Below are 26852 nucleotides of genomic sequence, written 5' to 3'. Positions count from 1 at the left end.
GCGTACCGAAAAGGTTCGCAACAGAAATTCAGCTCTACCTCGCTCAGTTTCAAAATATGTTCTCCCATTTCGTTGCTTATGAACACAACCCATGAGACACATACAGGAGACATATAGGAGAGACAGAAAGGAGATAGGAAGTGATGGAGAAAATGGCGTGCTCGTTTCATGGACGGGAAGTCAGTCAGACAGGCAGAAAGAAAATGGATGCCTGTCACTGTCCCCCCTCTGTTGGTAGCTGTAGTTATTCTAGTCTCCAGCGGGGGTGACTGTGATATCAATATGTGTTTGTTTGCTTGCTCCTGGGTGAGTGTTCACACATTGCCATTGTGCAAAAAGGGAGCGATTGTCCTGGGGATTAAGGGGGGATGGATGGAGAGAAACGATCAATGAGGATGGAGATAGAAGCACTCTCAGAGAGACTGTCTCACTTCCTGGTTGGGTGGTGCACAGCATGCGTCCCTCCTGTCTCCAGGACAAGTCTGTCTGTCTCCTCAAACGTCTGTCTGTCCCACTTAGGTATAGAAGCACTGGAGACAGCGTCCAAGATGGACGCCCGTTGTTTTCAAAATAATCTACTCAAGTTCGCATACAACGCTTCGTGGTTGTTGACATCTTTTTTTACCGGGACTACTATGCCTGTGCACTAACTAGCACTGGCCAGACAGCAGTATCGCGCGAACATGCTCTAGGAATTCTGACAGCTGGGCTCATGACATCAGAGCATGAATATAAAATGTAACTAATATTTTAATAATTCAATGGATTTTTTTGTGCACAAAGGTGATGACTAAAGTGTTTTATTATGAATTTGACTTCTCTATGGGGCTGTCTATAGGAATTGTCTTTCTGGGCCATACTTCAGTTGAACTGCAATACCGAAGCTGTCCTCTGGGAATTTGAAAGCATGCTTCCAGACTGGAACTCAGGCTCCTTGGTTTCTCCCCTACAAGTCTGTCTGTCTGTCTGTCTGTCTGTCTGTCTGTCTGTCTGTCTGTCTGTCTGTCTGTCTGTCTGTCTGTCTGTCTGTCTGTCTGTCTGTCTGTCTGTCTGTCTGTCTGTCTGTCTGTCTGTCTGTCTGTCTGTCTGTCTGTCTGTCTGTCTGTCTGTCTGTCTATAACCTACTGTCCAGACAGCACAGCAGCCATTGCCTTTAATGATCCTACTGTATAGGCACACAAGTGAGCTGTGAGACTTGTGGGTGAAGAAATGATCAACCTTCGTTTTAAAACATACACAGCCCATTTTCACTTGTGATTTTAATACCCACAGTGATAAAGAATCAACACCTTTAAGTTCATAGTGTACATTACAGAACCAATCAGAAATAATTGTTAAATGAACACTTTTCAAAGAGACACATAATAATATGAGCACAAACATACTGTGATTAAGATGAACTGTGATTGCACAAATCCTTTATTTCCAGGATCAAAGTGTATTTTAACATTTGAAATGCTTTTTTTTTTTTTTACATCTACAATAACTTTGAGTGTGTTAGAATATCAAAATGAATTCAATGTGATAAAAAAGAACAATAACACAATTGTATCTTTAAACATAAAACATAAAAATCTGGGATGTGAGTCTGCAGTATGTCACCACTATGGCACCATATTCTTTTAAGTCACAAACAGTTCTCCAAACATGACTGAAATAAAACACAGAACTGTAGGTACTGTAGTCATTTAATATCGAGTCCAAAATGATTTTCTACAAGCCTACTTTTTCTGCTAGAGAAAAATTGCTTGTAAGGAGCAGTGCTTTTAAAAAGTAGTGCTTGTAACAAATGTCAAAAATGACCTTGAACTATTTACACAAGTTTTTTTTATTAAGCAGTTTTGTTGTTATTGATTGTCACCTTGCTTTTTTATTTTCACATATATCTCCTGGTTGATTGAAATAAATCTATTTCATATAAGAAACATATATAAAAAAAGAAACAAATATAAAAGAGAGAGGCAAGTCTGTAAATGCATTTGATTGTGACATTTATGCAATAAGTTACATCCCAAATGGCAACCCATTCCCTATATAGGGCTCTGGTTAAAAGTATAGCACTATGTAGGAAACAGAGTGCTATTTAGGACGCAGATATTCTAACACTACCAATATTAATTAAAAATGATTTTCCAGAACTTTTTACAACGAAATACTGTAATAGGATATTTTTACAACTATTTTACAATATACACAACACATTCAACATTGCACCTTTTCAATATAGAATCTCTTTAAAAGACTTGTCCTCTCATTTGGTTTTTTGTATCAATGCTCATGAGTATGACCAAGTCAATCCTCATGGAATGTTTTCAGTGCGATTCATCAGTGGATCTCAAACCTCTCCTGGGGACCTGCACCTGTTCCACGCTTTTGATCTTTTCTGAAGCTAGCCCAGCTGATTCAACTTGTTAGCTAATCATCAAGCCCTTGACTAAGTGAATCAGGTGAGCTAGCTCAGGGCTACAACAGAATTGTGAGTCTTCTGGGGGTCCCCGAGGAGAGGTTTGAGAACCACTGTGATAGATGACCATGATGGAATCACTTGGGGCCCGGTAAGAGAGGAGGCCCATCGAAATGAACTTTCTCGTCACGTCAGAAACTGCCGTTCCCGTTCCTCTGCCTCTTGTCATTGAATACAGTGTGTTTAGCTCAATTTCATTTCAATTCAGGAAATCAGCTTAAATCCAAATTTCAGTTTTTCCCTCAAAGCTTTTCAATGAATGATGATTCTGGAATTTGTTTGTTTACTTCCTGAATTTAGTGAATTTAAGCTGTGTACTGCTGTATTCCGGAACTTCATTTACTGAGTGATTTCACACTGTAGCCGGTCAAGAAAAGAAGAAAATGCTTCGGTTGATTTGAGTGCCATTTAAATAAATACACAACATCATTATACTGGTAATGTAAACTTCTTCCAGGCTAAAATGCAACATGAAAATAAACAAACACCAAAACGGTCATCCCTTCCTCCGATCTGCTCTCCCTCTTCATATTTAGATACCATTTGACCATAATATGGGATCCGTTTCACATATTCAGTCTCAATAACATGCAAGACGACAACCTAAATCCTCTTTTACCAACACGCAGATCACCAAAACAAAAATGATAGGACTGAATCAATTCCTCATCTCTGTGGGCAGATGACACAACAAAACGTAACATACAGCGCAGAACATTTGTAACTTAACTCGCAATAGTTCCAGACGTCCAGCTTCTTCAATCAATCAATATGTCATATCATTCTTCATAAGGAATATTCATCTCCATAACAATCCTTCTCTATACCCACATTCACTTTCCCTCCTTTAACAAGTTACACTGTATTGAAGCGCAGTACTGTAGCTATGAGTGACAAAAAGAAAATGTCTCTTCTCACAGTCTTAATAATCCTTGTCAGAAACTGTATTTTGTACACCCATAAAGAAAAACAATGAAATTCACATTGAAGAAATTGCTGCGCTCTCAACCAACCATACCCTTCATAAAAAAAAAAGAAGTGTAACATGAGAAGATGCATTTGTTTCCCCCTGAGCTGTGTGCCAGCGGGGAAACTACTGTCAGAGAGTGCAGAGAGACACTATCCTGAGCTCTTTCACTGAGTACTGAGTCAGTCGTACACAAATTAAATGGAGAGAACGTTACATAGAAAGTCTTAACAACCACAGTTCAGTTTAATTCTTCTTCTTTTGCTTCTCCTCCTATTCTCTCTCTATTTTTTATGCCCCCCCCCCCCCAATCCACTCTCTTGTCCTGACAAAATGGTCCAATGGTCTCTCTTTGGCCTGGCACCCCCTCCTCAGCCCCCCCCTGCCCCCCTAGAAGCCAGTAGTCTGTGGGTCTGGGAGGGTGGGTAGGGTCTGTAGGGCGTCGGGCTGAAGACTGTCGCTGGTTGTCTGGCTGTTCACATTGGGCAGTAGACAGCTCTCTGTGTAAGCCACGTTGGTGTCGTTGAGGATGCAGCCGTTCTCCATCTAAAAACGCAGAACAAGGAAATATCATTGGCGCTGTATAGGACACAACCCCGCACTTCTCCCTCCCCAACAACAAACTAACTATAATCACTACACTACGCTCTGTTCTGTAGCGTGGTGAGGTCATTGACACTAATCAGTTAACCTTTAAATGCAGTGGGTTAAATCAGGGTCACAGAGTGATTCCTGGTGGTCTTTAACAAATCTACTTTGAAACAGAAGTTTACACCTCACACACGTGGTTATGGGCTTTAATAAAAGAAGACACCTGTACCATGTCAGATATAGAGCTGAAATGTATTACATTTTGAGTTTGCATCCCAATATTACACTTTCTATACATCACAGAAGACTGAAATATAACAAAAACGTTTGACATAGAAACAGATTTTCTGTGGGATTTTAGAAATATGAATAACATTCTACCCATGAGGACACTAGGTCATTTGACTGCAGGAAAGGGCTAATGTAGGGCAGGTCAGGCAGAGAGCAGAGTGGAGCAGAGCACACACACGGCGGTGGAGAGCAGAGGCTGGGTGGACTGGGGGCCCGCGGTCATCAGGACAGAGAACACATTACATGACATTGAGAAAGGACTAAACCATGTACTGCACAAGAGTAGGATTACTATAGGACCAGGCTACCGGCTAAACCTCCCCCACAGACAGAGCCTGTACGACACAAGATAGAGTAGCTAACTGTAGCTAGTATATGCGCGACTACTACAAGCTAACTACAAAAAGTAGCATATCCGCCAAACCAACAGAGTACTGACACTGGTACACGCACTGAGCTCCCCTCTCTATACTCCACAGGTGTGAGTATGTACTTTGTGGCTTCCCTGTATGAGGGAATCCTCTGTGTGTGTGGGGACAGAGTGTCTGTTGTGACAGCTCCAACCATCGGCCTAATTGTAATCCTGTTTAGTGGGCCCTGACTGGATTAGCTAGGCATCATCCATGTAGAAATCCTAATAGGGCCACCTTATATAGGCCCCCTATAGGGGCAGACCAGCAGGACACTGAGCACCTGCAGCAGGACAAACCCAGCCAGGTTAAGGTAGGCCAAACTCAACTAATCTCTAATTCTCTCATGCTACTCCGTCCCAAATCACATCAACACCCCCTGGGGAAACAGCACCCCCTGTGGTGGGATGTGACACCACGCGTGTAGGCACGCACCCATGCGCATACACAACATTTCCACAAATTCTTCTGCCCCTGTATGTATTAGGTAACGACGATGGGCAAATTGTAGGTCAGGACAGCTCATGCTTGACTGGCCAGCTTGGCTCTATGTTCCTCTGGGGCATAGTCGCTGACCCCCGAAGGAAAACACAGGAAACGCAGAGTGGGGCGGTGGCATGAATGGCCGCCGGTCCGGTTAGCGCTCGCTGCCTGGGAGCTATAGCTCTCATTGTGGGACTCAACCTTGTTCTATTCATTACCGTTCCTCACCATCGTCTCTCTCCCTCCAAAGAGACAAACCAACTCCATAGCTCGTTACCCTTCATGGATCTTGAAACATTAATTCTGCACAACAACAAACAAGGAGAGAAAGATGGTGACCAGCATGCAGAATGGACTGTGTGCTGTACTAATGAGCGGAGCTCTATAGTCCAATTTGTCTTGCCCTGAGGCCTTGTTGTGACTGACTGGGCCCCTTGTGTCCCTATATGACAGGACTACTGTATACAGTTACAAAAGGCACGCGTTGGTCCGAATCTCATCCTCGTCGCCAAACATACGGAGGTTTGTTGTGCAATTAAACTGAACGTCTTGACTTAAGATCAACATGTTAGTAACTGGTACAAACTTGTGTGACACTCACACATCCGTGCACGCACAGCGCGCGACCCACTCTTAAAAGCACCATCATTCAATACGCGACTGAGCTAGAACCCTACATTACTGAACACAACATATACTGTAACTGTATAGTACTGTGCGAGACACCCTGAAGCAGCAGCCATAGAAGTGGAATAGCCTACTGTTCTCTCTAACGCCTACACTATTTTCCTCCCATAGTGTCCTGATCTGAAGTCATGCTTACATTATCAGCTTTGAACAGATTGTAAGGTGGTCCTACAGACCAGAGCTGCTTTCTTCACAATCACATTGCGGTAGGATCAGACCAGGCATTTAGGTCACGGTTATGTTGTGCTGCCCGCAAGGAAACAACCCCGGTGGGAGAGCTTATTCCTACTGCAGTCGATGCTTAAGTTGACGGAATCATTTCAAAAGTTGACTTCATTGCGATGCAATCCCCAAGGATCAAAGCTACTCCGTGTGAGACCTACTTCTCCTCTCCATTAATAGACTCTCCCGCTGCCGTGACCCTTGCCCTCCGCACGTCTGTTTACGTTGCATGTCTGTTCACATCAACATATCTTACGTTGAACTATAAAGCAGCAGCTCAAACAAGCCCGAGGCTGGTCTTCCCATGCTATATTACATTACAGAGAACCATCGCTTTCATGACATAGAAACGGAGCTTCTAAATGCTGGGTTGTCAATGACCATTAACAAGACAGTCCCATAAAACAACAAGACAAATAAACATACAGTCACAGAAATTCCCCAAATATTACACAAGAAAATGACATTAGGTTGATTATCTATCGACGAGCATCTTGCTTTATTCTTTGACTCTTACCTTGCAGTGAGTGGCATCTTGGGAAGCGGGGCTATTCAAAATGCCGTAGGTGTCCAGAGTAGGCGTGGTGTGTTGAGGCTGCGATAGCCCCAGGATGTAATCTAAGGAGTTCTGTGTGGTGGAGTACTGCTGAGGGAAATAGGTGGATGGGACCTGTGGATAATGTTGTTTGTGATGGGAATCACCCATACTGTAATCCGTGTGAGTGACCTCTCCTTCTGTAGTGTGTGAGAGGGTGTCCGCGTGCCCGTTGGGGTAGGAGACGGTGCAGGCTCCATTAACTGTCAGTCCCAACTGCTCGTCGTAGACGGAACTCTGCCAATCGGGATCAGGGTGCACCCCGTTGAGAGTTTCACCGCTGCTGCTACTAGCCTTCTGCTGTTTGAAATGGCACTGAGACTGAAGCTGGACCTGTAGGTGCTGGTTCTGCTGCTGCCACTGGCTCTGAAGATGGATGTTGTTCTGGTGCTGGTGGTGTTTGAGCTGCCCGGCCCCGTGAGGCCCCAGCTGGGATGTCTTACCGTTAACCAGGGGTTGAAGGCTGTGGCAGTGGTCATCCAGCCCCGTAAACATATGCTGCTGCTGGGGAAGCCAGTGACCATTATGGACCACGGTTAGTGAGGTTGTGTGCTGCAGTGTGTCTGGCTGGCTTGGCGTGGGGACGTCTGTTTGGGTTGGGGGCCAGGGGTATTTTGCCAGAACGGGCTTTACTAAGTTGAGGTGCTGCTGCATCTGCTGGGAGAGCTGCACTATGGGTGGCTGTTTTGGCAGTCTGTGAAGGGGTAACATGGGTTGGGGGGCAGGAGGGTTAGTAGCCTGGGGGTGGAGGGTAGAGATATGCATAGTGGGGGTGGCTTGGGTATGAGGGTTAAGGATAAGGACAGAATTAAGGATAGGGTCTGGGGGATGGGTTGTGGTTTGTGGTATGGACACGTGACTGTCCACACCCTGGCCCTCCTCTGTCTTGTTCTCCAGCGAGTCGTGGATGTAGGAGAGGATCTCGTTGTTGGTGAGCAGGTCGTTGAGCGAGGGGATGTAGTCTGGATCCATCTCCACTCTGATCATCCTCTCATCCAGCAGCAGTAGCTCCAGATCCTCTGCGTTCAGACCCAGGTTCTCCAGAGCAGAGAACAGCTCGCTGATAGGAAGACATTTATTTTATTTGACAAATTCGAAATACATAGAGTTGCCTCAGCCATGGGAGTACAACAATGCATACATAGAAAAAACATCTGAATTAAAAACTCATTATCAGAAGGGCAAAAGAATGGAAAGCTTGGGCAAGACCCGCTGTACATCGGGCAGTCCAATCGTACTTTACACTCAATTAAATTTGAAAATACTTATAACATATATAATATTATATACACAAATATACAATCACCTGTTAGAGCATGTTTCGTCCCCCTCCAGAGATAGTGAGTCCAGGGTGGCGAGCAGCGGGTCGAAGCTGGACGGAGGCTCTCCGTTGGGGCCAGTGGAGGCGGTGGTGACCCCGTTGGGCACAGAGCTCCAGCTCTCTCCCAGACCCCCACCCAGAGGGCCACCGCTATAGCATCCACTGCTATGCCCTTCCCCCTCACCTCGCTCACTAAACAGACTACTGTGGAAGGACATCTTGGGCTCGACAGCTGGTTGGCACACGTACACGGACTCATCCTGCCTCATCAGCGCCCCGAGCAGGGAGCTGGGGTCCAGTCCACCGTTATCCTTTGACGAGTTCTTGTCCAGCTTGCCCTTCTTGGATTTGGTCTTGCCTTTAGTCTGGAGTGAGTCAGTGAGGCCGTGGATGGGGTAGCTACTCTGGTAGAGAAGGGCCTCGCCCGTGGCGAAGGTGAAGGGGAGGTGCATGGAACGCTTCCTCAGGTGCTCTCCTCCCTCCTCCTCCCTGGGAACGAGAGGATGGAGAGAACCAATCAGAACACAATCTTACTGTTTAGGATAAAACTCCAGCAAAGTCAAGGTTTCGTGTCTTTAAAGTTGGTGGCAGCTTCGTTTTAACAGTGTGCCGCAGCGGTTCCCAAACTAGGGGTACTGACCCATGTCGGGTCGCCTGATATGAAAATGGGGTCGCGGGAGAATTTCCAAAATCCTGGTAAAAATATATATATAAAAAATATATTTTGTCCCTCAAAATCATTGTAATGTGGTTAACTTTAAAAGTCAAAATGAAAATGATTCAGATCTAAAAGTTAAAATTCAACCAAAGCGCGCCCTTAGATCGTGGGAAAAGGCCGCTCTTGACCGTTGCACTTGACTAATTTCCATGGTGAATGGCTAAACCCAGCTACGCTATGAAACCACACACTATTGCAGAGACTGACATTACCAGCCGCAATTGATATGGAGAAAACAATGTGTGGGGAGGCATAGGCACAGAAACTTACATCAAATCCTGTGTCAGACAACACTGAAACTAAGAATTGATGGTATAGCTAGCAATCAAGGGGAAACGCTGACTGAACAACTCAAACTCCCCCTCCAAATGAATGTTAGCGGTGAGGGCCGAGATGCCCATGCATTACCTTTAGTTCGCTGCATGTCGGGGGATGCTATTCATGAGGACATATTGTTGTCTCACGATTCCCAAGCATGATATGGCACAGGGGATGTTCACTGTGCTGAAAAACAGATTCCATGGGATCGAATGGTGGGCTTTTGCACAGATGGGGCTCCATCTATCACTGGACGGCGTGCCGGGCCTCTGCACTTTAGTTATGAACGTGTCTCCCTCTGCCATATGGACAACATTGTATGATACACCCACTGAGCTAGAATGGATACACCGAGAGCTGAGCGCAGAACTTGGAGATACGCAGCAGGTAAATTCGATTGTAAACTGTACGGAGTTCACCTGTATGGGATCAGAGCATGACAATGTTCTATTTCACACCGAGGCTTGGTGGTTATCGATAGGTATTGTTGAAAATATTTTTCGAATTGAGAGAGGAACTGTTGTCATTCGCAATGGGTTTAAATTAAATTACAGACTTTGTTGACTTTGTGCAATGAAAAGAAAACGTGTCCCCTTGCCTATGTAACAGACATATTTGGGGAACTGAACGAACTGAAGGCAGGCATGCAGGGAAATACAAACAAATTCTACGGATGGGTGAACGAATCAGCGAAATCCGTTTGACTGTGATCCTGGGTCAGTTGACGTGCTGGTAAGTGAAATTGAACAGCTGATCGAGCTGCCATTGTGACTGAATGCACCATGGAGAAGTTTTGGTTCTTGACTCCAAGGGAATACAACGCAGTCTCCCTCAGAGCATTAAAACTCATGGCACGCTGATTCAGTGCTCTCATTTGCATTAAAACCAAATATCGATCCAGGTTGGACGTGACAGGAGATGCGGTTCTCACTGTTGACCACGCCTCCCGACTTTGAGACGCTCCGACCTGACATGCATCAAACACACCCATCTCATTAGTGGTGGTGAGATAAGATACATTATTTAAATGATTTGACTGTCAAAGCCCCACATTAAAACAAGTAAATTACATTTTTTTCACATGGTTGGGGTAGTGAGAATTTTCAGATATCAATATGGGGTCGAGGGCCAAAAAAGTTTGGGAACTCCTGGTGTACAGTGAGATAACGTGATGATATCCCTCTGGCTCACTGGGAACAAGAGCAGGACGAGAAAGAGATTACCAGAACACTATGGACGACTATATGGACTAAAGTCCCTAACACTAGGGACTACTATGGACGACTATACGGACTAAAGTCCCTAACACTAGGGACTACTATGGACGACTATATGGACTAAAGTCCCTAACACTAGGGACTACTATGGACGACTATACGTACTAAAGTCCCTAACACTAGGGACTACTATGGACGACTATACGGACAAAAGTCCCTAATACTAGGGACTACTATGGACGACTATACGGACTAAAGTCCCTAACACTAGGGACTACTATGGACGACTATACGGACAAAAGTCCCTAATACTAGGGACTACTATGGATGACTATATGTACTAAAGTCCCTAATACTAGGGACTACTATGGACGACTATACGTACTAAAGTCCCTAACACTAGGGACTACTATGGACGACTATACGTACTAAAGTCCCTAACACTAGGGACTACTATACGGACAAAAGTCCCTAATACTATGGACCAAAGAGCTCTGACTGTATAGAATTACATATTACATTCACCTCATTGAAATCCTTCATACAAACAGACAAAGCAAAATCCCCAGTGCTAAAATCAACTCTAGTGTTACATTTAACACTCTGAAAAGTGTTTAGGGTTAAAAATGTATTCAAAACATCATTGGCTTATGGAGGGGTGAAGAGGCTAGAGCTGCACTTACACCAGGGGCCTCTGGGTAGCGATAATGTAGTCAGGCTTGCCGTTCTTGTAGACCAGTCTGGCGTTGGCTTGGACCCACCTCCAGCGGTTATCCTTAGTGAGCAGTCTGAACACCGTCAGCCCGCTCTCTCCCGTCTTGATCACTGGAATCACATAAGACACTGAGTCAGGGGGGATGTTTCAGAACCTATGATTGTATGGTCATAACTGAACACAGGCAACAGTACATACGTGCACCCATGCATGGAACCAACCCCTACACACTCATGACGCTTACAAAAGCAAGTCAGCAGAAATACGCTATTTGCAAACACGCGAGTGAACACGCACTTATGCACGCAGGCACTGTCACACCTCACTCAGGCCTACCACAACATTACCACAAAAGGTTCTACAGCTGCACCATTGAGAGCATCCTGACCGATTGTATCACCGCCTGGTATGGCAACTGCTCGGCATCTGACCGTAAGGCGCTAGAGGGTAGTGCGAACGGCCCAATACATCACTGGGGCCGAGCTTCCTGCCATCCAGGACCTATATAATCGGCGGTGTCAGAGGAAAGCCACATTGTCAGAGACTCCTGTCACCCAAGTTATAGACTGTTCTCTCTGCTACTGCATGGCAAGCGGTACCGGAGCGCTAAGTCTAGGACCAAAAGGCTGCTCAACAGCTTCTACCCCCAAGCCATAAGACTGCTGAACAATTCATAAAATCGCCACCGGACAATTTACATTGACCCCCCTTGTACACTGCTGCTACTCGCTGTTTGTTTGTTACCTATGCATAGTCACTTCGCCCCCACCTACATGTACAGATGACCTCAACTACCCTGTATCCCTGTACACTGACTCGGTACCGGTGCCCCCTGTATATAGCCTCGTTATTGTGTTAGTTTTAATATACTTGGTGAATATTTTCTTATTTTAAGTCTCGCATGTGACAAATAAAATTTGATATGCACACACACACACACACACACACACACACACACACACACACACACACACACACACACACACACACACCTTGATCCTTCTCCCAATTTGCCTATTGTTGGCTTTGCTGAGTGTGTTGTGGAGCAGAGCACGTCTCAGCTGTGCAGCTTTCCAGAGTAGGTTCATTGTGGTGAACGGACACAGGTGCGAGGCACTGTAGACCCATTGTTCTACAGAGGCTTGCAGTAAAGAGATCTGCAGACAGTGCAGATTTACACCCAATGTGTTTCCCCTGCAGTGCTACTGAAACTCTTATTAGTGTGTCAGTTTCAGTGGCCACTGGTGGACTTTGGATCTTTATTCCATTCCTGATATGGATATGTGGCCCCAGTTCACCACTCTGCGGTACTCTGCTCCACTCTGGGCTTTGCACAATCTCCTTCATAATATGGATTGTGAGTCAACATATTCTCCACTCTAACCAACCATGTGCCACACAGAGACACAGACGGGTTGGTTGTTTAGCAACAAAAACGTTGCATGCGTAACTTCCTGGCAGAAAAGACGGGGTCGGCTTAAATCGCTGACAACATGTAAACTAGATTTTGTTTCCAAATGTTAATTGAAAACATAAATTCATTTGCACAATGAGCGCTTGTCTCTCAAATACATCGTTAGAGTTGTTGGTTTGCCAGCTAGCGATTTTTTTGCCATATTAGAATCGACATGAAATCAGTCAAAACACCTCAAAACAAGACATGGTATCAACAATAAGGTAAAACAAGCCACCTCCGATTCCCCACAAGGCAGCTTTTAGTCAGTGTTGCTAGCTATCTGACCGCTCGTCTTTTAGAGACACCAACCTACTACCCTGGACTACTTTCTAAAAGCAATGAAAGGTTGTGAGTCAAAAGTTTGAAAAGGCAGCATATACTGAAATAACTATCTGTCCAACAACGAATGCTGGATTATTTGCTGTTGATATTAATAACATCATGCTTGTCTTTGCGCTCACTCGTTTATTTTAACTCTATCATTAGGCAAATTGTCCCCTCCAGTATTTCAACTCGGAGAGCTCGATTTGTTACGTACTAAAAACTCAGAGAGATGGAAGGGGAAGTGACATTGTAAACTTAGAGAGATGGAGTTATATTTGCCATCAACCACTGAGCTGTAAAGAGCAGTATGGAGAGTAGTGATGCATGGTTAGAACAGGGTCATTGTGTTTATATGCTACTGTAATAGGTCTCGGTCTCTCCCACTCATGTGGGAGAGACCGCTTACTACACAGAAATATAATTAGATAGCTCTATGTAGTACTAATATACTTATGTAGTGTATGTGGACACCCATTCAAATGAATGGATTTGGCTATTTCAGCCACACCCGTTGCTGACAGGTGTATAAAATCGAACACACAGCCATGCAATCTCCATAGACAAACAATGTCTGTAGAATAGCCCCTACTGAAGAGCTCAGTGACTTTCAAAGTGGCACCGTCACAGGATGCCATCTTTCTAAGTTCGTCACATTTCTGCCCTGCTTGAGCTGCCCCGGTCAACTGTAAATGCTGTTATTGTGAAGTGGAAACATCTAGGAGCAACAACGGCTCAGCCGCAAAGTGGTAGGCCACACAAGCTCACAGATGGGACTGGCGAGTGCTGAAGCGCGTAAAAATCGTCTGTCCTCGGTTGCAACACTCACTACCGAGTTCCAAACTGCCTCTGGAAGCAACGTCAGCACAAGAACTGTTTGTCGGGAGCTTCATGAAATGGGTTTCCATGGCCGAGCAGCCGCACACAAGCCTAAGATCACCATGCCAAGCGTCGGCTGGAGTGTTGTAAAGCTCACTGCCATTGGACTCTGGAGCAGTGGAATTACGTTCTCTGGAGTGGTGAATCACGCTTCACCAGCTGGGAGTCCGACGGACGAATCTGGGTTTTGGTGGATGCCAGGAGAACGCTACCTGACCCAATGCATCGTGTCACCTGTACAGTTTGGTGGAGGATAAATAATGGTCTGGGGCTGTTTTACATGGTTCAGGCTAGGCCCCTTAGTTCCAGCTTAAGGAAATCCATACAATGACATTCTAGACGAGTCCGTGCTTCAACGTTTGGGGAAGGCTCTTTCCATATATATTTTTTTTTATTAAAAAAAATGTTGGGGTAGATCAGCTTTAATATTGCAGATAGATTGTAGATTCCATCAATTTAATTGTCTGCATGATTTCCAATCCCCCATATATTTTTTGTATATATATATATACACACACACACACATATTTTACAAATATATTTTCCTTTATTATTTTGCCCTGACCCTACCACCCCTCTCCTAATTGGAGTAAACTAATGGACAACACCACCTAGGCTTCTACTTCCAGCTTATTTATACACTGCTCCAAAAAATAAAGGGAACACTAAAATAACACATCCTAGATCTGAATGGATGAAATAATCTTATTAAATACTTTTTTCTTTACATAGTTGAATGTGCTGACAACAAAATCACACAAAAATAATCAATGGAAATCCAATTTATCAACCCATGGAGGTCTGGATTTGGAGTCACACTCAAAATTAAAGTGGAAAACCACACTACAGGCTGATCCAACTTTGATGTAATGTCCTTAAAAGAAGTCAAAATGAGGCTCAGTAGCGTGTGTGGCCTCCACGTGCCTGTATGACCTCCCTACAACGCCTGGGCATGCTCCTGATGAGGTGGCGGATGGTCTCCTGAGGGATCTCCTCCCAGACCTGGACTGAAGCATCCGCCAACTGCTGGACAGTCTGTGGTGCAATGTGGCATTGGTGGATTGAGCGAGACATTAGGTCCCAGATGTGCTCAATTGGATTCAGGTCTGGGGAACGGGCGGGCCAGTCCATAGCATCAATGCCTTCCTCTTGCAGGAACTGCTGACACACTCCAGCCACATGAGGTCTAGCATTGTCTTGCATTAGGAGGAACCCAGGGCCAACCGCAGCAGCATATGGTCTCACAAGGGGTCTGAGGATCTCATCTCGGTACCTAATGGCAGTCAGGCTACCTCTGGCGAGCACATGGAGGGCTGTGCGGTCCCCAAAGAAATGCCACCCCACACCATGACTGACCCACCGCCAAACCGGTCATGCTGGAGGATGTTGCAGGCAGCAGAACGTTCTCCATGGCATCTCCAGACTGTCACATGTGCTCAGTGTGAACCTGCTTTCATCTGTGAAGAGCACAGGGCGCCAGTGGCGAATTTGCCAATCTTGGTGTTCTCTGGCAAATGCCAAACGTCCTGCACGGTGTTGGGCTGTAAGCACAACCCCCACCTGTGGACGTCGGGCCCTCATACCACCCTCATGGAGTCTGTTTCTGACCGTTTGAGCAGACACATGCACATTTGTGGCCTGCTGGAGGTCATTTTGCAGGGCTCTGGCAGTGCTCCTCCTGCTCTTCCTTGCACAAAGGCGGAGGTAGCGGTCCTGCTGCTGGGTTGTTGCCCTCCTACGGCCTCCTCCACGTCTCCTGATGTACTGGCCTGTCTCCTGGTAGCGCCTCCATGCTCTGGACACTACGCTGACAGACACAGCAAACCTTCTTGCCACAGCTCGCATTGATGTGCCATCCTGGATGAGCTGCACTACCTGAGCCACTTGTGTGGGTTGTAGACTCCGTCTCATGCTACCACTAGAGTGAAAGCACCGCCAGCATTCAAAAGTGACCAAAACTTCAGCCAGGAAGCATAGGAACTGAGAAGTGGTCTGTGGTCCCCACCTGCAGAACCACTCCTTTATTGGGGGTGTCTTGCTAATTGCCTATAATTTCCACCTGTTGTCTATTCCATTTGCACAACAGCATGTGAAATGTATTGTCAATCAGTGTTGCTTCCTAAGTGGACAGTTTGATTTCACAGAAGTGTGATTCACTTGGAGTTACATTGTGTTGTTTAAGTGTTCCCTTTATTTTTTTGAGCAGTATACTATATTCAGTACCAGTCAAAAGTTTGGACACAGCTACTCATTCAAGGGTTTTTCTTTATTTTTACGAATTTCTACATTGTAGTATAATAGTGAAGACATCAAAACAAGGAAATAACACATGGAATTATGTAGTAACAAAAAAAAGTGTTAAACAAATCTAAATATATTTCATATTTGAGATTCTTCAAAGTAGCCAGCCTTTGCATTCTCTCAACCAGCTTCATGAGGTAGTCATCTGAAACGCATTTCAATTAACAGGTGTGCCTTCTTAAATGTTAATTTGTGGAATTTCTTTCCTTCTTAATGCCTTTGAGACAATCAGTTGTGTTGTGACATGGTAGGGGTGGTATACAGAAGAAAGCCCTATTTGGTAAAAGACCAAGTCCATATCATGGCAAGAACAGCTCAAATAAGCAAAAGAGAAACGACAGTCCATCATTACTTTAAGAAATGAAGGTCAGTCAATCCAGAAAATGTCAAGAAATTTCAAAGTTTCTTCAAATGCAGTTGCAAAAACGATCAAGCGCTATGATGAAACTGGCTCTCATGAGGACCACCACTGGAAAGGAAAACCCAGAGTTACCTCTGCTGCAGAAGATAAGTTCATTAGAGGTACCAGACTCAGAAAATGCAGACCAAATAAATGCTTCACATATTTCAAGTAACAGACATCTCAACCGCATCTGTTCAGAAGAGACTGTGAATCAGGCCTTCATGGTCGAATTCCTGCAAAGAAACCACTACTTAAGGACACCAATAAGAAGAGACTTGCTTGGGCCAAGAAACACAAGCAATGGACATTAGACCAGTGGAAATCTGTCCTTTGGTCTGATGAGTCCAAATTTGAGAGTTTTGGTTCGAACCACCGTGTCTTTGTGAGAAGCAGAGTAGATGAATGGATGATCTCCGCATGAGTGGTTCCCACCGCGAAGCATGGAGGAGGTGGTGTGATAGTGCTTTGCTGGTGACACTGTCAATTATTTATTTAGAATTTAAGGCATACTTAACCAGCATGGCTACCACAGCATTCTGCAGCGATACACCATCGCATCTGGTTTGCGCTTAGTGGGACTATCATTTGTTTTTCAACAGGACAATGACCCAACACACCTCCAGGCTGTGTAAGGGCTATTTAACCAAGATGGAGAGCTACATCAGATGACCTGGCCTCCACAAACACCTGACCTCAAGCCCATTGAGATGGGTTGGACCGCAGAGTGAAGGAAAAGCAGCCAACAAGTGCTCAGCATATGTGGGAACTCCTTCAAGAATATTGGAAAAGCATTCCAGGTGAAGGTGGTTGAGAGAATGCCAAGAGTGTGCAAAGCTGTCATCAAGGCAAAGGGTGGCTACATTGAAGAATCTCAAATATATTTTGATTTGTTTAACACTTTTCTGGTGTCATTTCATAGTTTTGATGTCTTCACTATTATTCTACAATGTAAAAAATAGTAAAAATAAAGAAAAACCTTGAATGAGTAGGTGTGTCCAAACTTTTGACTGGTACTGTACATCTTTCAGACACAATGTATTTTACAATAGTTATTTTTTGTTTGTTTTCCATCCTATCCTTCAGCTACCATCAACCCCTCCCATCTACCGCTGAAGCTCATCCAGTTTGATTTCTATTTTGCTATATAGTTTCACAAAAGTGCTGAACCTATATACATTTTACGGACACAGCATATTTGACAAGTTATCTTGTTGTTTTTAATCCCACCCTTCAGCTCCACTCAACTCCTCCCATCTCTCTTAACACCATCCATTTTTTATTTCCATTTGCCATATATTTTTCAACTGTGCTGTGATGTTTCACAAAAGTTCCCTTTCCTGTTACAGCATGACAATGCCCCTGTGCACAAAGAGGGGTCCATACAGAAATGGTTTGTTGAGATCGGTGTGGAAGAACTTGACTGGCCTGCACATAGCTCTGAACTCAAATCCATCTTTGGGATGAATTGGAACGCCGACTGATCAGTGTCCGACCTCACTAATGCTCTTGTGGCTGAACGGAAGCAAGACCCTGCAGCAATGTTCCAACATCTGTTGGAAAGCCTCCCAGAACAGTGGAGGCTGTTATAGTAGCAAAGGGGGAACCAACTCCATATGAATGCCCAGGATATTGGAATGAGATGTTCGACGAGCAGGTGTCCACATACTTTTGGCCATGTAGTGTACATCAAGTTTAATTGTCAAGGTACTGTTCTAAACCAATGCTATTTGGAATATTCCATTATTTTTAAAAAGGTAGAGACATCATAGTAAAAGCCTTACTGCGGACGTGGTTCTCAGCACAGTAGAGCATATCAGCTGCATGGATAAACTGGTATCCAGAGCCTCGGACCCGGAGCTCAGCCTCAGTGTAGCCCAGCACGATCTTCCCCCTGCAATGCAATAAGATTCACAAAAACACCATTATTATAGACGAGACAATAATGCCTATAATAGACAACTGGTTGAAGCTCAGTGTTAAATTCAAATCTGCCTATCATCATATGTAAGCCAATATGACACAAATCTCTTAAGAAAATTCCAAATCAACTTGTAGGTGCACAACACACTCCCCGCCTCTCGTCGTGAGCCGTTCGTCCATTACCGAAAACCACATAACAGATTTTTTTAACAGGGCAGTTAGCAATTGAGTTTTAAAATAATTTATTACGCCAACCTAGCTCAAATTCAAGACGTTGGATTAAAACAAGACTAAAGACTCCATTAAGTGACTATTGGGCTTAAAAAACGCCGGATTGACTAAATTTGTAGGTGCATCAGTTTGTATAGTGTATAATGTCTCTCTCTCACTTGCACATTTCCGTCTGTTAAGAAACAACGATCTACATTTTTATAGCTGACAACGCTAACATCTTTTTAATCCGAAACTCACAACACTGGGTTGGTTGCTCGGCAACACAGCTGCAAACCCAGGCTAATGTATATATAGCTAGCTATATGCTGCTATTCAAGCTAAGGTTCATTAATGAATGCAAACGGATATTTTGATTAGCTAGGTAGCTTAAGTTACTTGTACAAAGTCCAGTAGCTAGCTAACACCAGTCCGCTGAAAGCTAACTAGCTAACGAACAGGCAAATACAGGTAGCTAGCCAATGAATGTGGTTTTGTTTATATAGGTAGCTAGCTAGCTAACGTAACATTATACCAGTCAGATGAGAGCTAACATTGGCAAGGTAAGTTAGCCAACCAACAAGTGATGAAAGCTAGCTAGCTATATTGTGCCAAGTAGGGTTTTTCACATAAGGCTAAAGTCATCATGTGTAAACTGCTGACCTAAACACTTGCGTGTAACAGTTAATTGGAGTACAAATAAACTAGCGAGCGTCCTTGGCAGCCAATTAAATGAATCTAGCGAAGTAACCTTAGCCAACGTATGACTAACGTGTATGGTCAGTTCTTGCACCACGATATATCATAACTAGATAGTTAAAGTTAGTTACGTTAAGTTTAAAACCACCAAATGTTGTGAAAAATACCCCTCTAATCACATTCATTTGCATTGTACAGACCAAGCTACGGTAACGAGGTAACGTTAGCCAGATTTCAGACAAGGTAAACACTGCAATTAGCTACACTACATTTCCTCGACTAAGAACAACCAAGACCACAACACAAACCATAGCCAAGAAAATAAATTGATTTGTTAAGAAACAGTAAATTAGTTATGTTGAACCGCATATAGTAAATGGTTGAACCCCAAACACACACGTAAACAGAATCTCAGTTGTGCATGCTTAAAACCTGTTGGGGTAGGGGGCAGTATTTTCATGGCCGGATGAAAAACGTACCCAATTTAAACAGGTTACTACTCTGGCCCAAAAACTAGAATATGCATATTATTAGTAGATTTGGATAGAAAACACTCTGAAGTTTCTAAAACTGTTTGAATGGTGTCTGTGAGTATAACAGAACTCATATGGCGGGCAAAAACCTGAGAAAAATACAACCAGGAAATGAAAAATCTGCTGCCTGTAGGTTATTCAAGTCATTGCCAATCGAACACACAGTGACTAAGGATTCATTTTGCACTTCCTAAGGCTTCCACTAGATGTCAACAGTCTTTAGAAAGTTGTTTGAGGCGTCTATGATGAACAGAGACCGAATGAGAAGGCTGGGAAGTTGGTAACCCAGGGGAGGATGTCAGTTCATTGGCGCGCATTCATGCGAGAGGTAGCTCTGTTCCAAAACATTTTTCAAGACAATGCATGGGTCCGGTTGGAATATTACTGAAGTTTCACGTTATAAAGGCCCTAAAGATTGATGCTACACAACATTTGACATGTTTGAACGAACGTAAATAGATTTTTTTTTACTTTTCGTCGTGACACTTTCCTCACGTGTCCTAGCTTACTGAACATGCTATCAACATGGAGTTATTTGGACATAAATTATGAACTTTATCAAACAAAACAACATTTGTTGTGGACCTGGGATACCTGGAAGTGCCTTCTGATGAAGATTATTAAAGATAAGTGAATATTTCTAATGCTATTTATGCATTTAGATGACTCCAAAATGGCGGCTATCTGTATTGCGTAGTGTATTTTTCTGAGCACAGTACTCAGATTATTGCAAAGTGTGCTTTCCCAGTAAAGTTATTTTGAAATCTGTCAATGTGGTTGCATTCAGGAGACGTAATTCTTTGAATAACAGTTTAATATTTTATCAACGTTTATGACGAGTATTTTTGTAAATTGTAGTGCTGATTCACCGGCAGTTTTGGGGGAAATACATTTCCTGAACGTCACGCGCCAATGTAAAATGCTGTTTTTGGATATAAATATGAACTTGATAGAACAAAAAATGCATGTATTGTCTAACATAATGTCCTAGGAGTGTCATCTGATGAAGATTGTCAGCTGGTTTTCTGCTTTTGGTGACGCCTGTCCTTGCATTGAAAATGGCTGTGTGTAATTTTTTGTCTATGTACTGTCCTAACATAATCTAACTTTATGCTTTCGCCGTAAAGCCTCTTTGAAATCGGATAATGTGGTTGGATTAAGGAGATGTTTATCTTTCAAATGGTGTAAAATAGTTGATTGTTTGAGAAATTGAAATTATTCGATTTTTGCTGTTTTGAATTTCACGCCATGCTATCTTGTTAAGCAATCCCGTTAACGGGATGAGAACGGGAAGGGGTCCCATAGAGGTTAACAGACTGACAGCATCGCTGTTTCAAACACTTGTCGAATAAATTCCAGCTCCGGCATAAACTGCCTCTCCTGCCGTATTGACACTTATAATCCAAATGCGTGCACACAGTGTCAAATTACTTTTCTGTGTGTTCACAGAAAATCTTAAATCGCCATCCACAAGTAAAACGTAGTCAGGGGGCTCCACACGCTGCACCAGGTTAAAACAACAAAATAATCATTGCTGTGTGCCAGTCAGTCTCATAGACTATACGTAACATAGTAAATGTAAATCCGGCACACTGAAATAAGTGTTATTTTAAGTTTGGTATGGTTACATCAGACAGAAGGTTACTTAAAGGAGACTTTTCCTAAATCTCTGTTTTTCATGTAAATGGCATGTTCTCAAAAACATACCAAATCACAAAAAAGTGTCTGGATCCTTCTATAACATGCCATCACAAATAGAGATTTACTTCAGAAATAGGAAAAGTCTCGAGGGTGGTAGGTCGGGTGGAAGGATGGGCGTATAACAAGGATGTCTAGCAACTCAAAAGTAGTTTGAAGCTCATCATGGACAACTTTAGCATTTTAGCTAACTACCAACTTTGCAACTACTTACTACTTTTTAGCTACTTTGCAACTACTTAACATGTTAGCTAACCCTTCCCATAACCTTAAAACCCTTTAACCTCACTCCTAACCTTAACCCTAACCCCTAGCCTAGAAAACGTTAGCCACCTAGCTAACATATCGTACATATTGCAAATTCATTAGGTCATATTTAGACCATTCTTTCATTTATAGTTTTGACAGTCCCCTCCCGACACACACAACCTTATTTACATTTATTAGGTGGTTCTTAAAATAACCTTGGGTTCGTGGAGAGGCAAGTGGCAGTGAGTGGGGTAGTGTGTACTACTGCGTACGTCTTGCTAGAACGTAGGAGAGATCAGCTCTCACTCTCAAGGAAGAGGTTGTTGCACTCATTCGTGAGATGCACGCCATCCCTCCCTTGGTTTTTGCCTAAGCACTACACAGATGATTCAAATAACCAACTCATCATCAAGCTTTGATTATTTTAATCAGCTGTGTAGTGCTAGGGCAAAAAACTAAACTTGCATCGGGGGGGGGACCAAACCCTGCCCTACGGTACTGCCCAGGGACATTGTGATTTATGACAAAGTGGCCGATTGTGCCTGTAACAGAGAAATGCAAACACCAGCTGGTTGACAGAGCGCCGGGCCATCTCTATGTGTTTGTTGATGTTCTCCTCCCACTGAAACATACAACTCCTCCACTGTGTGATGACAGAGTAGACCACCGTTGTCCTGGGAACATTTGGATGACTACCTCCTAATCAGCTCGCGTCTGACGCACCAGGGCTGTCCCCTGTATGTGTCCCAAGTCGTTTCCACCGAGGTGGATGACTATGATATATTCATGGTCACACCTCGCCTTGGCGAGAAATTATTTTTCAGAACCCTTCCATTGAGAACAGCTCATTCATATTTTGTGCTCCTGTAGTCATCTAGCCCGCTACATTGTGTTATCGCATAGTAAATATTTGCTTGAGTCTTTGTTTCCTTGCTCTTGCCAATTTGCGTTGAGCAATGATAAGTAGGAGTATAAGCTGGAATGTTATCAATAAAAAAAAATTATAAAACGCATGACATTGTGAGGGTTCACAAGGAGAGCATGTGTTATGCTCTATTATAAACTGGGTGATTTGAGCCCTGAATACTGATTGTCTGAACGCCGTATACCACGGGTATGACAAAACATTTATTTTTACTCTTCTAATTACGTTGGTAACCCTCAGGGGTTTGTGGTACATGACCAATATACCACAGCTAAGGGCTGTATCCAGGCACTTCGCATTACGTTGTGCAAAAGAACAGCCCTTAGCCGTGGTATATTGGCCATATACCACCCCCCGCCTCGGGTCTTATTGCTTAATTATAATGTTGTTTTATAATGTTGCGTAATCACCTTCCAGTGTAAAAACCATGGAAATAAAATTAAAAAATATATATAAATATATATAACACAATTGGTTCCGAGCTTATGTCAATGTTACACAGGTAAGCTAACGGTTACAGAAATCAGGCATGCAGACAGGCTCTATCTGAGCTACTAGTCCAACACACCACCTGTTGCTATGTTGGCCACTTACAGACCAAAAAAGGATGTTATTATGATAATTTATTTTTAAAGACATGTTTTGCTAAAATAAAGGTTTTAGCAAATACAGGCATACACCACATTACTACAAGACGAAACAGCTCAATGAAGCCTGATGGTCTTGTAAGTATAAAAGCAAAGCTTGCTTTCATTTTATTACAAAAAGCATGAAAAGGTAGCATGAGACCTTCTCACTGTGGTGTGTGAAGAATCAAATACTTTACCTTGCATGTGGTACAAATCACAATATTGTGGAAGCACCACCTCTAAGATTATGAATTAGGCTGTTTGAGAAGGTTTGAATCCTATTCAACCTGCCTACACATAGTTTGAAGTACAATACCAACATAGCTATTATAGTAGGTCAAAGCTGTGTGCTGGAAAACCTTAGTAGAGCATGGGCGGAATAGGCATTCTGGTGCTCGTGAATTTCCTTTCTTTTTCGGCTTCCTTTCTTTTTCGGCTTCAGACTATTCTCACTTAAAACACTTTTTAGTTTTTTATTAGAGACAGAATATAGGCAGAATAATCATTGCAAGACTGTTATACAATAGGACATCAATGGCAGTGAAAACATGTTTGAATTACCACTACTTCAAACATATTATAGCCATATGACAAGAAATTGCTCTTCACAGTAACAAACTTCCTAGCAACACCCCCGCAGGCAAAACTGGTTGAAATTACGTCATTACAACCAGAATACAACAAATTCTGTTTTTATGACGTTAATTCAACCAGCTATAACCGCTGGAATTTGAACTTTAACAACATTCCATCATAATGTGAAGTAAGACTGAATAGTGTGGGCATACTTGGCGTCGCAGGCCATGGGGGTGAAGTCCAGCTTGTGTTTGGTCCTGAAGATCATGTTCTTGGTCCTGATCTCCAGGATGGATGGAGGCTGGAGGGGGGTAGCGATGGCAAACAGGGCCAGCTGGGGAGGCACGTTGCAGCCGTCATCCAGCCGGCAGTTCTGGCCATGCAGGAACTTCAGACGGCCCTGGAGGGTCAGGGCCTGGGGAGAAAAAACAAAGAGCTAGTTGGTCCAGGCTTTCTCATACAGTATTTGTTCAGAAACCAATAGTCAAGTAATGAATGAGACTTGGGAGGATAGCAACGTGACACGACAGTATCAAATCAAATGAAATCACATTGTATTTGTCACATGTGCCGAATACAACAGGTGTAGACCTTACAGTGAAATGCTTACTTACAAGCCCTTAAACAAGGCAGTTTTAAGAAAATACCTAACAAAAAGTAAGAGATAAGAATAACAAATAATTAAAGAGCAGCAGTAAAATAACAATAGCGGGGCTATATACAGGGGGTACCAGTACAGAGTCAATGTGCGGAGGTACCAGTGTTGAGGTAATTGAGGTAATATGTACATGAATGTGGAGTTATTAAAGTGCCTATGCATAGATAGTAACAGAGAGTAGCGGGGGGCAATGCAAATAGTCTGGGTAGCCATTTGATTAGATGTTCAGGAGTCTTATGGCTTGGGGGTAGAAGCTGTTTAGAAGCCTCTTGGACCTAGACTTGGCGCTCCGTGTACCGCTTGCCGTGTGGTAGCAGAGAGAACAGTCTATGACTAGGGTGGCTGGAGTCTTTGACAATTTTTAGGACCTTCCTCTGACACGCCTGGCATAGAGGTCCTGGATGGCAGGAAGCTTGGCCCCGGTGATGCACTGGGTCATATGCACTACCCTCTGCAGGGCCTTGCGGTCGGAGGCCGAGCAGTTGCCATACCAGGCAGTGATGCTACCCGTCAGGATGCTCTTGATGGTGCAGCTGTAAAACCTTTTGAGGATCTAAGGACCCATGTCAAATCTTTTCAGTCTTCTGAGGGGGAATAGGTTTTGTCGTGCCCTCCTCACGACTGTCTTGGTGTGCTTGGACCATTTAGTTTGTTGGTGATGTGGACGCCAAGGAACTTGAAGCTCTCAACCTGCTCCACTACAGCCCCGTCGATGAGAATGGGGGCGTGCTCGGTCCTCTTTTTCCTGTAGTCCACAATCATCTCCTTTGTCTTGATCACGTTGAGGGAGAGGTTGTTGTCCTTGCACCACACGGTCAGGTGTCTGACCTCCTCCCTATAGGCTGTCTCATTGTTGTCGGTGATCAGGCCTACCACTGTTGTGTCATCGGCAAACTTAATGATGGTGTTGGAGTCATGCCTGGCCGTGCAGTCATGAGTGAACAGAGAGTACAGGAGGGGACTGAGCACGCACCCCGGAGGGGCCCCTGTGTTGAGGATCAGCATGGCGGATGTGTTGTTACCTACCCTTACCACCTGGGGGCGGCCCGTCAGGAAGTCCAGGATCCAGTTGCAGAGGGAGGTGTTTAGTCCCAGGGTCCTTAGCTTAGTGATGAGCTTTGAGGGCACTATGGTGTTGAACACTGAGCAGAATGTCAATGTATAGCATTTTCACATCGGTGTTCCTTTTGTCCAGGTGTTCTGGGATTATGGTGTTGATGTGAGCCTCGACCAGCCTTTCAAAGCATTTCATGGCTGCAGACGTGAGTTCTACGGGTCGGTAGTCAATTAGGCAGGTTACCATATAGTAGTAGTAGAAAATACTATTAGTAAATACTAAAAGTATACTATTTTATTACTAGTTTGAAAATAATAAAATAAAATAGTAGTATTTAAATAGTACTTGTATTTGTGCACTTGACTGAGCTTGTCTGGTGCCAATGGAATAGTTTCAAAAGTGCAAAGTGCCAACCCTGCACATCTGCACTCAGACGAAATCGAAAAGCTGAAAGTATTCGAAAGAAAATGGATACTAATTGAACCCAGGTCTGGTGTAGAGCGGTGCAGCTACTGTAAGACATGGATGTACTGTGCAGTATTTAGGCCTGTCGTCCCATTGATGGCCTTTAAGATGTGCCGAGATTTGTTTCATCCCGGAGGGAGACACACTGATGGATCAAAACAGTGTGCGTTTTGAAGAACAGTGTTTTGGCAACTTTCCATCCCTTAAGTCACTGTCCCTCCCTCCCCCAGCTTGTCCCTCTGATCGTGGAGCAGTGCTATGGGCTGGTGGAATAGCCAAGTGTCTACAGGGTGCCGAGCAACACACCATCATGTCGAACCTGCAGGACCAACTCAACAAGGGCCTGGAGATCAACACTACCAAGATGGTGTGTGTATCGGTGTGTTTGAAATTATATTTCAGCCAGTCTTCAGTTTCAAACTACTCAGCTATCTTGTCCATGCACGAGACAGTTAATGTCACGGGCGGGATCTGAACAAGGGTCTACCACAGGAGAAACCAACATCTTAACCATTAGACAAAGAGGAAACTCCCTTTTGGGCCATGGGCCGACACTGATTATGAAGTCGCAGGCAGGGCTTCCCCATCATGAGACCATGAGCGACCATGAGCCCGACTCATGTCAGCAACACACAAACACAGTAAAAAGAAGTAAAACAAAGGAAACTCATATTCACCTTTTTTCAGACCTCAACATTTTTTCAAGGTCTAGCTGATGTCACCAGGCAGGCTATAACTCCACCCATGCAAAACCTGCTGATTACAAGGTTCTGCGTAGATTGTATTTTCAACCAGCAACTATTAGGAAATAACACTGATAAATGTTTTCATACTTTTACAGTCTTAGTTTCATCAGATGTTATGACACAAAACA

At 43.8% G+C, this 26852-nt stretch overlaps 1 protein-coding gene across 2 annotated transcripts in view; it reads right to left on the bottom strand.

Moving 5' to 3' along the window:
- Nucleotides 1-1810: 1810 nt before the first annotated feature.
- The window catches only part of ahr1b (aryl hydrocarbon receptor), a 73096-nt gene continuing 48054 nt past the window's right edge, over nt 1811-26852 (bottom strand). For both annotated transcript variants that reach the window (XM_014151584.2, XM_014151585.2), the window contains 6 exons: nt 24011-24213; nt 18141-18250; nt 10968-11109; nt 8017-8520; nt 6633-7770; nt 1811-3977 (listed from right to left, as the gene is read on the bottom strand). In XM_014151584.2, coding sequence (XP_014007059.1) covers nt 3822-3977; nt 6633-7770; nt 8017-8520; nt 10968-11109; nt 18141-18250; nt 24011-24213 — 2253 coding nt within the window. In that variant the 3' untranslated portion in view covers nt 1811-3821. The remainder of the gene's footprint in view (nt 3978-6632; nt 7771-8016; nt 8521-10967; nt 11110-18140; nt 18251-24010; nt 24214-26852) is intronic.

This window comes from Salmo salar, chromosome ssa17, assembly GCF_905237065.1.
Source record: "Salmo salar chromosome ssa17, Ssal_v3.1, whole genome shotgun sequence".
NCBI lineage: Eukaryota > Metazoa > Chordata > Actinopteri > Salmoniformes > Salmonidae > Salmo > Salmo salar.
This window is presented reverse-complemented; position numbering and strand designations above follow the sequence as displayed.